We start from the raw sequence: 15819 nt of genomic DNA on the forward strand, positions 1-15819 counted from the left end.
TCTCCATGCCATCCTCCTCCGACGTACCAGGGTATAAAACCCCCGGAGCGGAAGATAAGCCCCATCCATGGCGAGCCAATTATATAATTTATGTAAAAGACAAAGCTTTTTCCCAGGGATATACGAAACAACCACGGAAAGCAAGGGTGTCCGCGTGTAGCATCTCGGGTTCGGGTTCGGTGCCACTGAAAATTGGACTTGAAACCCAAGACCGAGAGCGAGATTAAAGCCATCAGATATCGGAGTCGATCATCGATCCGATCCTTGCACCTTACTCTGTGGTTACTGGTAGTAGTAAACCACTCCGTACGTAGTACTTGGTGTTGTCGGGATTTCGGGGGAGTTGGCGCGGAAGTTCCGATTCTCCCGAGGGTCCGATGTCAATGTCGCCATTCGGGGTAAATTGGGATAAATGCGATATCATCCTGGTGATTTATCCAGTGTTGGGACGTGTATTTTTTCTTTTTCTTCTTGTCTTTTGCTTTCTTTCTCTTTGAGAATCTTTTCTTTGCTTTTGTTTCGTCTCTCGGGGCGGTTTCGAGCCACTCCCTTTTTTTGTTGCTCTTCTAGGGCTAATTTATCGGTTTCGCTTTTTCTATTGCTATACTGCTATACTATACTGCGGTCTACTTCCGATCTACTTCTACCTATTGACATTCCAATAAACTAGTAAGATTCTCATATTCTTTTGATTCTTGTTCTCGTATATTAACACCCCAGGTCTAGATTTGACACTGACACACAGCAAAACTAAAACTCAGGCAAAGGAGGCATCCCAAAGATACTCCCGTCAGGAAGCCATCCGTCCAATTCCATGCCAGTCCCAGTCCCCGGCACAGGCATTCTCTGCGGCTCGTACGCAAACTGTGGCGGCAATGTCGCCGCATGAGATGGAGGATGAGGGTGCTGATACCCCATGAAGAACGGCGGGTTGGCATGGCCCTGGCCCTGGCCCTGACCATGCCCATGACCATCCATCCACATTCCCGCCCCGCTCATCGCCACATACCCGTCCCGCACATCTATCCCCATCGGGACAGGCACAGGGAACGCGTCCATAGCCTGCGTGGCATCCAGCGTATCCTGGTTCTGGTTTAGATTCTGGCTTTGACTTTGGTTCAGGTTCGCCGGCTGGCTCTGGCTCTGGCTCGTGCCTTGACTATTTCTTGGAGCAGCCATTGCATCCACCGGACTCCCGACACCTTCGCTCCGCCGTTCTAATCGCTCATACCAATCTCGCCCCCGCACGCCTATCACTTGGTACCACCGCGACGGAATCTTATACTTGCCCCCTGCGCCGGCCTCGCCGAGCTTGTTAGCCACCGCGTCAAGATAAAAGCCCACATTGACAGTCTGTGCCGTGACGACCTCGCCAAGCGCACCGGTCCGCACAGAGAAATGGATCTTCAACAAAGACGTTACGGCCATCCCGAAGCGCGTGTACATCAAATTCGGCAGCTTGCGCATGGTATCCGTGCTGCAGGCCAGCACCGCGTCTAGCAGTTCCTGTGCTGCGTTCATCCATTTCACATTGATGTCTATGCGGATTGCGCTGAGGGGAGCGCGGTGTTCCGGGCCGTTGTCGAGCGTGGGAAGCGTGAAGAACCGCTTTTTCACGGCGTCTGGCTCGCGGTAGCCTTCTCCTACGCCTAGTTCGTACATGGCCAGTGCGGCGGAGCGGTATTCGAGGATCAAGGGGACTGGGATCTGTTAGTTGGGGCCAGGTAGGGAAGGAAAGGACGGGGGAAGAAGCTTACCATTTAGCATTTCGGTCGGCGTGTTTTTCTTCCATGTCTCCATCCGCTTGTCGAACCATCGCAGAACAGCCTGCACCCGAGACTCGGTCAGAGGCGATGTGGTGCTCGTATCATCCAGACCGAACGAAGACATCGCTTCATCCGTTATCCGCTGGAGCTCGAACCAAATCGCCAGATGCTGATCCGTGCGATGGGGTGAGCGCTCCAGCTGCCTGAGACACTCGTCCATCCAGTCGTTGAACTGGAGAAGATTCGGGCGCCGAGTTTTCATCGCCACCGTCGACCCGAGATGGTAACAGCCAAGGAGGGCCCTAGCCTGTTCCGCGAGGAACTCGTCGTGGACATTCGCTCTGCGGTCGGACTTGTTCACGCGCCGTTTATTCGCGAGCCCGATTTCCAGCGCCATCGTCGACGCAATATGCGTGTACTGGTAGAACTGCAACTTCAGCGGCGACGCGGGCGGGAAATAAAAGACGATCATGAGCAGCAACGCTTGCACTAACTCTAGTGACTTTTCGCCTTCGATGAAGAACCGCTCCGAATACAGCCGCACCATCTCGCGGTTCAGCACGGCTGCCAGGCCTGCGTCGATGGATATCGCCGTCGCGGCTATGACAGACAGGAAGAGGACGGGCTTCGTCTGCCGCAGGCTTGCTGCGGTCGTGCTGGCCGGGAGAACAACCAGCGGGAAGAAAGATGCTAGTTCGTGGATGTAGTATGCCACCAGTTGCTCTGCGTCTTCGATGGAGATGATCCCATGGTCGATGACGTCTTCGAACGGGACTCGTTCTTGTTCCTCGATGCCTGCGGGGAATGCAAACGAGGGCGTTGAGAGGCTCGGGTGTGTGTTCAGCAGCTCGGGCGAGTAATCCGTATAGCGGACATCATCGGACTGGGCGGAGTGGTCCCGTCCAGTGCTTTTCCGATCTTCGTCGTGGTCGTCTTCGCTTTCTTCGGAATCTTCCTCTTCTTCTGGAATGCGGTTCTTCAGCAGTGAACGCATCACCCGCATCTCTTTCTCCAGTTGGGCGACTCGCGAGTCTGTTCTCTTTCGTGGCCGCCGTCTCTGCGGGGCCACGAAGATACAGGGTCGTTTACCCTTTGCACATCGCTGGCACTGATTAGGTGTTGATGGGTTGGGGAGACAGCGGACTTTTAGACTTCTGCAAGATTCGCAGGATCGATTGAGTTGGGCTGATGATGATGATTCTTGGGGTGTAGAGGTCTCTGACATGGTCACGCGCCTGGATATTTTCCCATAAATTTGGGGTTCCAATGTAGAATTGTAATAGTAGATGGGGACGGAAAAGGTGCGTCCGTGTTAGCGATGTGTTATTGGGTATATCGACTCATAGTGAATTCGACTTCGGACAAATTGCAAGGTGAGAGGAAAATGGACACCATAGAAAGTGCTTGTAGATCTAGCGGAATTGGCCGAGATTCAAGAGAAGTAAATAAAAATCGGTAAAAGAGGGAAAATAGAGGCTTAAACAATGAGGTGTGAAAAAGTACTAAGGACTAAGGACTAAGGGGGTTACAGAGAATAACTCCACGTTTGAAATGTCAAGTTTTTTTTAGTTCGTTTTCTTTTTTTTTGTTAGGTCCAGTTCATCATTTACTATGGGTATGGGGTATTATCCACACTCCAGTATAACAGTACTAAACTACCAAGATTTCTAGTATGAGTCGAATATGAGTAACAATAAATGGTCGCATCCAATAACAATCCAATCAATCAATCTAACTTTCCCAGGGGTCTATCCTCGGTGGCTGAATTAGGGAGGAACAGGCACCAGTCGTACCAAAGTGATCCTTTCCAACATCAAATGGGAGAGACCCTTAATAGAAGACAGAGAATCCAAAGCTAAAGCTACCAAACCTGGCGAATGAGTGTGTCACAACCCACTCCACTTTTGATGTTGTATTCGAGTCCATTGGTCCATTGCCATTCAGCGCGGTTACGACCGAGATTGCCCAACTTGCCAACTTGGGGCGACTTTGCGAGACTCGCTGTGGACTGCACTTTTCATCATATAGCTACCTAGGTAGTGATTGTAAAAAATTTCATTATATAAGGCTATAAGGGTTCTCAGATTCCACCTTCCATGGGAATTGTTTCAGGGAACTGGTTCTTTCCAGGTCTGAATTACTTTTGGGTCGAGAAGACTTGGCGCACAGGGTCCTTTTTCCGCGGTTCGGTATTTCAATTGATATTTTCTATTTGGACACTGAGATATTGGTGTCTATATACTCATTCAATGGATTATTACGTCTCCGATTCTCGGGCAAAAACAATTGCAAAAAAGAGCTATACCTCCTGGTGTCGATATAAATTGAATATGGTGCGCAATTGACTTGAGAGAGTCAAAAAGGTAGAACTCTCACGTGAAACAGAGCTTCCAGCATGTGATAGACTCGGTTATAAAGATGCATTTTCGGTATGCCGGGTAGGTGGATCAAATCGAATTTGACATGTGTTAGACACATACCATAATGTAGTAAGCATTATACCAACTTGGATCAATTGGTCTAGACTCGCAATAGTTTCGATCGTGAAGGGTTTGCAAGGCATCATACGGTTCTTCCACCGAGATATGGATATATGTGGTCGAGATGGAACCACTTGTGCCTTGGCGCCTTGGCTGTATGGACCCTGTTTTGCTGCAAACTGTTCAAGAACATCCGTGAAATGCGTATGACTTGTTGGCCCTTGTCATTATTCTTGGAGAGGAAAGGCGTTACACAGTCCTACACAATCCTGTCACACTTGGAACACCAGAACCCTTCGAGAATATGGAGCCAACGATGAACTGAATCCAATGTGACGGATGTGATCACAGACCCGCGAGAATTTGAATCCAACACTCGTGCCAAAATAATAGATCTCGGACAGCATGTGACGAGGAGAGCATTCTTGACTGGGTGTTCAGCTCAGAGCTTCTCCCGGTCGCACACCGACAAGTGGAAAATGAATACGACCCACTTATTGAGAAGTGAAGAGTTGAAGTTTGAACGTTTGCCAAATTGCGCAAAGATCGTCATGAGCAGGCGTCGAGCTAATCGGGATTGAGGCTCGAGATCTTTCGGTCCGAAACACAAAGGCTTATTCTTTGCGCCATTGTATGATTGGCCCGAAACCAGCCGTGCAGAGTCTCAGGTTCCTGTCGCCGACCTGCTATTTGTAAGGGGATGCTCTTTCTAGTCACGTTTTCTCTCATGTTCTTTGTCACACAAATAGGGCCCACGGGTCCTTGTGTGTTGCTGGGACGGGACGGGTCAATGGACGTCATTCTGGAGATGGGAGAATGAGGGTTCAAGCTGGTCTCCCCATTCTAAGGGGGCTGGGCGGGTCAGAGAGCTTTATTTAAGGCCCAGTGAACCAAGGTGAGCAATGGCAGAGTTATGTTGGTATTTGGTTTTCTCCTCAATGACTACAGAGTACTGGGGTCGGGGGTTGTGGGTGTGGCTTGGTCAGAGACTAAACCAAAATGATGCCGGAGGACGCGTATACCTCGCACCCTAATTGCCGCGGGATGTTCATAGCGTCTGACTATCAAGTTTCCGATACGCAATGGAACAACGAGAGAGTGTGTGTATATACGCGTCCTCACCAGCCACACCCATTCAACATACATCACCAAACGTGCAACACCAAGGAGTTAAGATTACAGAGTGAAACTCCCACCACCAAACAACTGCCAAGATGGGCCACGCGACTCAAACGACAGACAAGCTCATTACTATGTGGGGCGACAACTGTGGCGGAACGGCGCAGACTCTGCTGATTCGATCCACGGATGTCCCGGCGCTCGGTTCGTTTGAGTGCTAAGTGTTATTCCACCCCAACCGAGTACGATAGGAGTCGTCAGCCTTTTATCGGTTATTGAATATCTCTAACCCCGGCCCAATCAGGGCCTTTGCTGTTTATTGTGGTCTTGGGTCCGATTGTGCAAAATTGAAGGAGATTACACTCGATGGGGCAACTGTCCACACGAGGTTAATTCTGTCCCTGACAATCTCCTCCGCTTTTCATCTTTGATCTTCTGATCTTTTCTAATTGTTTGGCTTTTCTGTTGTCTTTTATCCTCCGGTTAAATCCCTCCTTGTACAGTATAAATATCTTCATACCCCCCTCACGACGCCGAAAATCGGACTTGAACTGGACATATCGGAGCCCGTTGTACATATTAGGCGTGAGACGTTGAAGCCCTTGATACACGCAGCATGCGCTCGTTAGCCTCCGCCTTGTGGCTCTATGCATCTCTTTTAGCGACTATCCTCTCCGGTGTTCGTGGAGATAGAGAACCGGACTTTATGAGCGTACGGAAGAACGTAACGAAGGAATATAAGAGCCAAACGCATATACCGACGGAAAAATATTTTCGTGAGTACATTCATGATACATACAGCCTCAAGGCTAAGCACTCCCGCTGAACTAACTCGTGAACAGATGAATCAGAGTATGTGAACATCTGCTTGAAGGCCCTGACAGTACGTGATCATAACTAATAACCCCACAGCTTCCATCATCATTATGACGGCCGGTACGCATATCCAAATACGAAATAATACAGGGCATCAACACTCACACCTCCTCAGATTCGCCAACGAAACCCTACCAGAAACAAAAGTGATTCCTCACCTCTCAGCATTGATCCAAACATACTTCACGACGATGAACGCCATCGGCGCTGAAACCTGGATCATGCATGGAACACTCCTAGCCTGGTGGTGGAACCAAAAGGTGAGAATTACCGAGTCCAACAACCAACACCCCTAACAGACCCCAGATCTTCCCGTGGGACAACGATCTCGACGTCCAAATCTCCGAAGCAACGATCCATTTCTTAGCAGACTACTACAATATGACTGAGCATCATTTCGATATCCCCGATGTCGACGGCGGCCGCACGTACATGCTCGAGATCAATCCCAACTACGTTGTCAAGTCGACGCAGGATACCTTGAATCGGATCGATGCCCGCTGGATCGATATGTCCTCTGGTTTGTTCATTGATATCACCGCTGTTAGGAAAGATGAGGAGAAGAGGAGTAAGGGGAGTCCCGAAGCGCTGATGTGTAAGGATAAACATAATTACGATGTAAGTTCCCAACGTTGTCTTGGGGTACTGGGTATCTGGGACTGTTGCTAACTGTGTATAGGAGAGTGATATCTTCCCGCTGCGGGATAGTCTTTTCGAGGGTGTTTCTGTCAAGATTCCATACGCATATACGTATCTTCTTGAAGAAGAGTATAGCGCCAAAGCGCTTACTCGGACGAGCTTTGCTGGGTATGTATGATTCGCTATTTGATCTTATGTTTCTTGACTAACTTATTGTAGTCATACTTTCAACGAAGATACGAAGATCTGGGAGTCTGCTGCGTGAGTCCTAGAAGCTTAATATTCGTGGATAGTTGACTGATTCCAGCTAGGCGCAAATTCAGGCGATTCCTTCGACGTGGATGGCGCGGTAATGATCTACCAATTCGCACATCTGAGCTCATTCCGAGAGCCCGTATTGAGGCCTGAGTCCATTTACATGCTTGCATAATATGCTTTTATTTAATTTTCAGCGTGACGATCTCTTGAGATTCCCTTGCATCTTTCGGCGTTTGGTATATTCATTCTGTGAGAGAAGCTGTACTGTATCCCAGCATATACAAAATTTTGTATATTTCCATCTATTTTATGTAGTAGTTATCGGAGATAACGATGCATTTGCCTAATCAGGACGACACACACTCGGTGCTGAGTCATAGCAGTTAGAGGCTGGATTTATGGCCCCCAGTAGTAATACGAAGTCAGAGCTTACGGTACTTTCTTTTCTATACTTCCAACTCAAACTCAAAGAATGTGCGATGCTCGACCAGACATCTCGCTATGTTCGCCTCAACTTCCCCAGAGCTAAACCTCTCCCCACCCGTCAGCGATAATTCCCCGACTGTACCAACCCACACCCACGCAGTGGAACCCAGCTCCCGCAGCTGTGTCACCTGTCGCCGCCGCAAAGTCCGCTGCAACAAACGGTCCCCATGTTCGAATTGCACAAAGGCCGGAATCGACTGCGTCTTCCCTCCGCCCGGTCGTGCCCCGCGCAAATCGAAACGCCCACCTGACGCCGAGCTGCTTTCCCGCCTGCGGCGTCTGGAGGGCGTTATTGATCATTTGAGAAATAGCGGCCATACGGAGGGGAGCTCGACGTCGACCCGGGGCTCGATTTCTGGTGGGCATGAATCTGGGCGGAGTGATACTGGTACGTCTAGGTCTGACGCTGAAACCCAGCCGAAGAGCCAAGATGGTGGTGGTTGTCCGTTTGAAGACTCGGATCCGAAGAAGTTGGCGCCTAATAAGTTTGAGAATGAATTCGGGCGCTTGGTTATTGATGAAGGGCGGAGCCGATACGTGAGTAATCGGCTTTGGGCCAGTCTTGGTGATGAGGTGGGTTGGTTTGGACTTATCGTTGCTGGGTTTGTCGCTGACAGTTGTAGATCGAGGAGTTACAGGATATTCTCGATCATTCGGATTCCGAGGAAGAGGATATGCCTTCTCCGGATTCTGCCCATTCAGGCTCCCATGATGGGTTCCTCTTCGGGTTCTATTCACTTTCCCGGTCTCTTCGGGAATTTCACCCTTCCATGCCTAAAGTATCAATGCTTTGGGAAATCTATGAAGAAAATGTTGCTCCTTTAATCACTATAGTGCATCGGCCGACAGCCAAGAACTTGTTCTTCGAGGCGGCACAGAATCCAGACGCTCTGGATAAGAACCAAGAAGCCTTGGTGTTTTCCATGTATCTTTGCAGTATTGTCAGCATGGCGCCCGATCAGTGTATGGTACAATTTGGCCAAGATCGCACCGCCGCTGTCAAACAGTATCGGTTCGCCACTGAGCAGGCACTCGCAAAGGCCGGATTCTTAAACACACAGAGCTTAGTCCTTCTCCAAGCAGCTGTCCTCTTTTTGGTCTGCGTCCGTCGCGAAGATGACAGCAAGTTCGTGTGGTCCATGACTTCAATCGTCTTACGTCTTGCTCAGAGTTTAGGCCTACACCGGGATGGCACTAATTTCGCCCTAAAACCATTTGAGACTGAAATGCGCCGTCGGCTATGGTGGCATATCTCGTTGATGGATGTTCGCTCGTCGGAGGATCACGGCACCGATCCGCTCATCCACGAAAACATGTACGATACTCTACTGCCATTGAACATCAATGACGAGGACATCTCGCCTGAGATGGAGGAGCCGCCCGAAGAGCGAGAAGGATGCACAGATGCGACGTTCTGTCTCATTCGGTGTGAGATTACGAGCGCCTTGCGACGGGCGAATTACGTCTGTCCAGGCGCTCAATGGCGGGCGCCGAGTAGCGTCCCATCTATAGACCGTTGCGAGCGGATGATAAAAATTATCAGTGAACGATGCGAACAGCGATATATCAGACACTGTGACATGAACGTTCCCATCCAGTGGTGTTCGGCCACCGTTGCGCGTCTTATCCTTGCCAAACTGTGGCTGATTGTTCATCACCCTATGACCCGCAAAGACCGCGGGAACGTGTCCCTAGCAACTCGCGAGAGCTTGTTCCTGACTGCAATTGAAGTCCTTGAGTTCGGACGCCTGCTCGAAGCCGATCCCAAGACTGCGAAGTGGGGCTGGCTATTCCGGACTAACATGCAATGGCACGGAGTCGCGTTCGTCTTGTCTGAGGTGTGCGTTCGCCCCATCTGCCCTGTGACCGATCGAGCCTGGAATGCCGTTAGTTCACTTTACTCGGAATGGGCTGTCCAGGCGACGCACAAGAAGGGTATGCTGTGGCGGCCACTCGCTGCGTTAATGAAGAGAGCCGCTGCCACTCGCTCCAAGCAACAGCAGGAACTGTTAGCCAAGTTTGGACCGGTGCGGATACGACCAGTGCCTGTGAATTCTCAGGTTGTCGGCGACAATCAATCTCTACCTCGAATTCACATGCCCAATCTACAACCGGCGCATCAAGCTACTGGGCCGCTCACTGCTGATGCTGCTCTCAATATCGACCTCAGCCAAGGGCCCTGGAGTGCTATACAAGGTATCTTCCCTGATACAGACTTCTTCAACCCTGCGCAGAACAATCTGTTTGATGCCCCGCTTGTCGAGAATACTGTTTCTGCGTCGAGGCTACCAACAGGATTGCCCTATAATGCTCCCATGAGCAATCCTTTGTTGAACCAGCCGTCGCAACCACTCCCTGACGCTCCTCAACTTAGTTGGGATGAGTGGGATCAGGTTATGCGTGATTTCCAGATGGATGTTGAGAAAGATGAATCAAACCCGGCCAAGGGAACTAATGTCACTGACTGGTTCAGTTGAGTTGGTTTGGATTGAAGCATATTTGGACTCTGTTCCAGTGGTGTTTTTCTGTTCTCATGTCTTGGGATTTATGATTTGATGATTTATGGTGTTCACTGGATGATATCCCCCTCCCCTCACTGTTTCTAGACGACTCTTCTCTCTTTTTTGAAAATATAATATCATCGGCGATGTTTCTACCTATGGTAGATGCGGTGATGATGACCAATACAATACACTTCCAAATTGGTGTAATGAATCCCAATTCACCCAGTAACCTCTTAGCATAATAAACAAATAAACCTCAATGCCTAGATGCTCAAACCCTCAATGTTTGTTATCGCCCATCTGTATACTTCCCAATCAGGATAACGTCGCACGTGACCAGCGCGATAACGGATATCCAAGCTCCAAGCTGGCATCAACCGTCAACCTCCACATTGCCATTGACCGTCAACCCACCCTCTCTGCCCAAATTCTCCAGGCAGAACCACCTATTCACCGCACTCCATCACAGAAACCCTGACTGCATTCTCTCAAAAGCCCCCGACAACTTACACCTAAATCATGGCTCCCAAGCGCCACGCGGCCTCAACTACCTCCGCGGCGACCTCCACGTCCACGCCCACATCCCCAACACCAAAGCCCCTCTCCTCAGGCCCAACCACCCTGAAGACCAATGCCTCAGCAACTGAAATCGCCCAGCACGTCTGGCAACAGTATGCATCCACCACGCCGCAGCGCACACTCCTCCTAGACGCCTTCATGGCGTTCCTCGTCCTCGTCGGCGGTCTGCAGTTTGTGTACTGTGTTCTTGCGGGAAACTATGTAAGTTTCCACCTTATGAACAACCAGATTTCAATTCCATACACTCTCATTCCCTACATTGCTGCCGTCAATTGAAATTGGAACCCCCAACTAATTCTAAAATCTCCAGCCCTTCAACGCCTTCCTCAGTGGTTTCAGTGCGGCTGTTGGCCAATTTGTCCTTACAGCAAGTCTGCGCATGCAGACCAGTGATAGCGGAACTGGGTTTGGGTCGAAACCTAGCTCGAAGGGAAAGAATGCGCGGTTTGCAGATGACAATGAAGAGCAGGGGACGGGCATCTCGCATGAGAGGTGAGTTTATACATTTTGCACTGCAAATATGTCTCTTTGGCGGGACTGGCATATCTGAGTATCCTCATTTGTTTTACTCCATGCTAATGAATGCGCTTATAGGGCCTTCGCCGATTATATCTTTGGAAGCTTGATCCTACACTTTTTCTGCATCAACTTTATCAACTGAGCTGGGCTCGCGAAACTGCTCGTTACGTTGCTGGCCCGGTCTCTTGTGAGATATGGGGTCGTTTATCTGATGGGGTTGTGCTTGGAGGTTTGATCTTGACTCGCACCCTTTGTATGCCGCTTTTGAGGCGGAAAAACGTTGTCCATTGACCTATCTATTTATACCAATTGACTTGTTGAACAAGGACTCTGTGTTTTATAAATCTCAAATGTACAAAGACTGCTCACATCCCACCGCAACGGTTTTACGGTGAACTCAAGGCGAGGTATCTACACGTAGGTGACACTACGCACGCAGTTGGCGAGGCTTGGGATGAGCGCGAAAATGCAATGGCGGGTATCTATTCAACCAAATCTACCTAGCTGGATTTTAAAGTCTCAATGTTGTACAGTAGGGCGCAGCCCCCGATGTAGATATACTAAAACGCACCTGGTCTCCTCCGCACAGAAGGCCTCTTAACAACACTCCCACCAGACCCACCACCCCGGCCAGCCCCATTAGCAGCAGGCCGTGACGAAGAAGCAGTCAAGCCACCAATCTTGCCCCTTGGTTTGATTACAGGTCGACGGACAGCGGTCTTTCCGCCAGCTTCGATTTCGGTCCTCCTCCGCGCCGGATCGTTACGTGCCTCTTCAGCTAATTTCTCAGCAGCGACACGCTCACGGTCCGTGGCCATTTGCGCCTCGATTTCCATGCGCTTGTTGAATTCCAGCTCTGTGACGCGGCGGTCGCGCTTCGAGTAGCCTTTTTCTTTGACGGAGTAGAATACACCGCCCAGCTCGGCGAGCCACTGGTATCGTGTTAGCTTATGGACTGGCGTAGGGTTGGTTAAATTAGGACTTACGTGTGGGTCGACGGCTGTCACTGTCGACATGTATTCTTTGGCAGTCAGGATCAACTCGTGGTAAACGACGAACTCGGGCACGTAGCCGAGACCGTAGAGGGCACTTGTGGGGTGGAGGGCCATTGTCACGCTCGTGCGGAGGTTGATGAACTCTCCGATTCCCTTTACGCGCGCGGCTTGGTGGTAGAAGCCTGAGCAGATGCATTTGCGGATATTGTCCCAGTCTGTGCCGCAGCTGATGAGGGGCATTTGCTGGGCTGTCATGATATCTTGCAGCTGGTCGCGGACTTCTTTGGCGCGCCGGAGGGTTTTGGCGTGTAGGAAGTGCTTGACACACCACGAGTCAGAAAATCCGTTGGTTTTCCACTGGGTGTATACGTGGAGGAGGGTTAGGTGGTCGGATTCTGGGACGAAGAATTTCTCGCGGGCTGAGTCGGATTCTTCCATTCGTTCTTTGGGACGGTACCAGACATTTGGGACCGAAAGCATCGAGACAATGGTTAACATTTCCTCGCTGCACTCGTATTCTTGGGCAGCCATGATGATGAGCTTGCCGAGGGTGGGATCCATTGGGAAAGGTGTCATCTGGCGACCCAGCGGTGTAAGATCGCCCATATTGTCTAGAGCACCTAGTGACCAGAGCTCGAAGAGAGACGTGGAGATTGTTTCTTGTGGAGGTGGATCCATGAAGTCAAAGTCCAAAAGGTCTTTCACACCAAGAGACTTTAACAGAAGCACAGTGTTCGATAGACTAGTACGCTGGATTTCAGGAATTGTCTGGATGTACAGCTCATTCTTGTAAGCCGTCTCGGTATACAGACGATAGGCCTTACCGGGCCCAGTTCTTCCAGCACGTCCAGATCGCTGGTTGGCGTTGGCTTGGGAGATTGGCGTGATCTGAAGAGTGTCCATACCCATGCGTGGGTTGTACACCTTCAACTTGGAGTAGCCTGCGTCCACAACGTACATGATTCCGTCGACCGTCAAACTGGTCTCGGCAATATTCGTAGCCACGATGACTTTGCGCACGCCTGGTGCGGCCTTTTCGAAGATTTTGGCCTGCTGTTCAGCGGGCATTTGACTGTAGATAGGTAAGATGCTGAGCTTGGGTGGGTCATTCAGCAACTTCAACCGGTCAGCGACTAGTTCACAGGTTGCTTCAATATCTTCTTGTCCGGTCATGAAAACAAGAATGTCACCAGGACCTTGAGAAACATGGATAGCCAGGACCTGCTTGACCGCGCTGTCGACATAATCTTCACAGGGCGTGCGCGAGAAGTGAAGATCCACGGGGAATGTTCTACCGGGAATGATAAACTCCGGAGCGCCACCATAGAAGCGAGAAAAGCGTTCCGAGTTCATCGTTGCGGAAGTAACAATCAGTTTCAAGTCCCGGCGTCGAGCCAGGACTTTTTTGAGGAGACCCATGAGAACATCGGTATTGAGAGCACGTTCGTGAGCCTCGTCCATAATGATGCACGAGTATTTGTCAAGATCCGTCTGGACTAAAGATTCTCGGAGCAGCACACCATCTGTCATGTCTATAGTATGTAGTTAGCATCCGGTCTATCATGCACATATGGAATCACTCACACTTGATCACTGTTTCATTGCTCGTGCAATCTTCAAAACGGATAGCATATCCAACAGTACTGCCAAGATCTACTTCCATCTCTTCACTGACTCGCTTTGCGACACTCATGGCAGCCACACGACGAGGCTGTGTGCACCCAATCATTCCGTACTTGGAGTAACCATCCTCGTGTAAGAACTGCGTTAACTGGGTGGTTTTTCCAGATCCAGTTTCTCCGACAACAATCACAACCTGGTTGTCTCGGATGACTCTCAAGAGATCTTCGCGCACGGCAAAGGCCGGCAGATACTCTCTCTGCTCGCGCATGGTCTTGCTTTTGCTGAAAGCACTGGCGCCGCCTTCGTCCTTCTTCATATGCTTGGCAAATTTATTGCCCCCTCCTTTGTATGTGTCTTCGACAGGCATAGCGACTGCACTGTCTCCCTCGTCCTCTTTGACACCCATGAGATTGCCCAGGGCTGTGCCAGCCATGTTTGTCGCTTCCTGCGCTTGCTTCTGTCTTTCACGCTGCTGTCGGCGGTCACGAACGACCTTACTTCCTTTCCGACTAAAAACAGCCATATCGCTTTGTGGATCTCGCAGAGCGGATATCGGTTCCAGCTGCTTCGTAAAGATCGTGCGGCCATCGAGGAAAGGCGGCCGGAGGTCGTGAACAAGTAAATGCACTCGAGTGGCTTCATCATCATCGACCGTAAAGTCGCCTTCGTGATCGCGTCGCTGCGCTACACCGGATGTGAGCATTCGATTAGTCTCCCAATTATCAATGTCCTTCCGTTTGGCGTCGCGTAGCCCTGGTGGGAGGTGCCCAGAGGGCTTTTGCCGTTTGGCCGGGGGGCCCATGTCGTTGCGAGACATTATTTGTGACCAGACTTGAAGTCAGCAGCAAGACTCAGGTCACAATTCAAGACCAGTTTGGTCTGCGAAAGGTTGACTTTATCTGAATGATTCCCGGAAGTTGAACCTCTTACTATCGCAGTCAAACAGTGCAAACGGCGATATCAGTCACGTGGTCCGTTTGAAGAAGAGACCATGAAAAGAACTTCAGACTAAGAAGCGTTAGAAATTAATTAGGATAGTAAAATCATATAGAGAGCAATTCATTTGGACTAGAACTATCTCATATTATCCCGGTATGTTGGGAGTTGTGACATAGCGGAGGGCGAGCCTCCGCCAAAAAAAGTAACCGCCCCGCATCGTCATCTCAATTTCTTGAGCTTCCTTATCATCACACTGTGTCAACAAAAACCACAATGTCTAGCCAAAAGCAGATTGACCCAAAGAGGCAACAGGGTATGTTTCCTCCTATTCACTCTACGACCCCCTAGGGCCTACAAAAGCTAATGCGAGCCCCTCAATGCAGAGCTTCAGCTCCAGTACACCAACTTCAAGAACACCCTCCAGCAATTAGCACAAAAGATCGGCGATATTGAGCAGGAAGCAGAGGAGCATAAGTGAGTTGCTCCCGGGCCTACGTGCTGTTTCAGCAGAATGTGTCCTTTCACTGTTGAATCCGAAGCTACACTAGCCCAGCCGAGGAAGTTTGAACGTGGCAGATGCTAACAACATGTCTCCATAGGCTTGTTGTTGAGACCTTGGATCCTCTCGATGGAGACCGAAAATGCTTCCGCATGGTGAACGGCGTTCTTGTCGAACGCACCGTCAAGGACGTTCTTCCCACCCTTAAGACCAACTCCGACGGACTGAAGCAAGTAATTGAGGATATGCTCAAGCAATACAAGTCAAAGCAGGACGAGCTGGACGCCTGGAAGGTATGCACATCGCCTGGCTGTTAGGTATAGCTGTACCTAAAGCCTTATTTGGGATGGACTTGATGTGAACAGTGCTGACATTCATTTCCCTTACAGAAAAAGAACAATATCCAGGTCGTGCAGCCCTAGAGGTCTTTTTACTTTCTTCTCATTTGTATACTTTGATTTAAGTTGATTCCTGGTGGTGCTGTCCGAGTGACGATACTATCGGCGTTACTAGGAACGACAAAAGACTGGACATAAT

At 50.1% G+C, this 15819-nt stretch overlaps 7 protein-coding genes across 7 annotated transcripts; 5 read left to right on the forward strand and 2 right to left on the reverse strand.

Moving 5' to 3' along the window:
• Window positions 1–750: 750 nt before the first annotated feature.
• Window positions 751–2991, reverse strand: N7529_008301 (uncharacterized protein; the record flags this gene model as incomplete). Its single annotated transcript, XM_057243828.1, has 2 exons — window positions 751–1700; window positions 1758–2991. 2 exons carry the CDS (start codon window positions 2989–2991, stop codon window positions 751–753), a joined length of 2184 nt encoding a protein of 727 aa, XP_057095366.1.
• Window positions 2992–5460: 2469 nt separating this feature from the next.
• Window positions 5461–7288, forward strand: N7529_008302 (uncharacterized protein; the record flags this gene model as incomplete). The annotated part of the gene is made up of 9 exons (XM_057243829.1): window positions 5461–5569; window positions 6028–6141; window positions 6208–6217; window positions 6278–6301; window positions 6357–6501; window positions 6548–6859; window positions 6921–7048; window positions 7100–7141; window positions 7192–7288. 9 exons carry the CDS (start codon window positions 5461–5463, stop codon window positions 7286–7288), a joined length of 981 nt encoding a protein of 326 aa, XP_057095367.1.
• A 351-nt stretch (window positions 7289–7639) lies between these two features.
• On the forward strand, window positions 7640–10101 carry N7529_008303 (putative C6 transcription factor; the record flags this gene model as incomplete). The annotated part of the gene is made up of 2 exons (XM_057243830.1): window positions 7640–8197; window positions 8248–10101. The coding sequence occupies 2 exons, from the start codon at window positions 7640–7642 to the stop codon at window positions 10099–10101; spliced, it is 2412 nt and encodes an 803-aa protein (XP_057095368.1).
• Window positions 10102–10387: 286 nt separating this feature from the next.
• N7529_008304 (uncharacterized protein) lies at window positions 10388–10606 on the forward strand (the record flags this gene model as incomplete). The annotated part of the gene is made up of 1 exon (XM_057243831.1): window positions 10388–10606. The coding sequence occupies one exon, from the start codon at window positions 10388–10390 to the stop codon at window positions 10604–10606; it is 219 nt and encodes a 72-aa protein (XP_057095369.1).
• Window positions 10607–10647: 41 nt separating this feature from the next.
• On the forward strand, window positions 10648–11368 carry N7529_008305 (putative oligosaccharyl transferase subunit Dad1; the record flags this gene model as incomplete). The annotated part of the gene is made up of 3 exons (XM_057243832.1): window positions 10648–10908; window positions 11018–11199; window positions 11302–11368. The coding sequence occupies 3 exons, from the start codon at window positions 10648–10650 to the stop codon at window positions 11366–11368; spliced, it is 510 nt and encodes a 169-aa protein (XP_057095370.1).
• A 418-nt stretch (window positions 11369–11786) lies between these two features.
• N7529_008306 (putative mRNA splicing factor RNA helicase (Prp16)) lies at window positions 11787–14661 on the reverse strand (the record flags this gene model as incomplete). The annotated part of the gene is made up of 3 exons (XM_057243833.1): window positions 11787–12158; window positions 12213–13753; window positions 13806–14661. 3 exons carry the CDS (start codon window positions 14659–14661, stop codon window positions 11787–11789), a joined length of 2769 nt encoding a protein of 922 aa, XP_057095371.1.
• Window positions 14662–15056: 395 nt separating this feature from the next.
• N7529_008307 (putative prefoldin subunit 2) lies at window positions 15057–15704 on the forward strand (the record flags this gene model as incomplete). Its single annotated transcript, XM_057243834.1, has 4 exons — window positions 15057–15096; window positions 15167–15257; window positions 15383–15575; window positions 15672–15704. The coding sequence occupies 4 exons, from the start codon at window positions 15057–15059 to the stop codon at window positions 15702–15704; spliced, it is 357 nt and encodes a 118-aa protein (XP_057095372.1).
• Between the last annotated feature and the right edge of the window lie 115 nt (window positions 15705–15819).

The sequence above is a fragment of the Penicillium soppii genome (genome assembly GCF_028829465.1).
Source record: "Penicillium soppii strain IBT 18220 chromosome Unknown utg000006l, whole genome shotgun sequence".
Classification (NCBI taxonomy): Eukaryota; Fungi; Ascomycota; class Eurotiomycetes; order Eurotiales; family Aspergillaceae; genus Penicillium; species Penicillium soppii.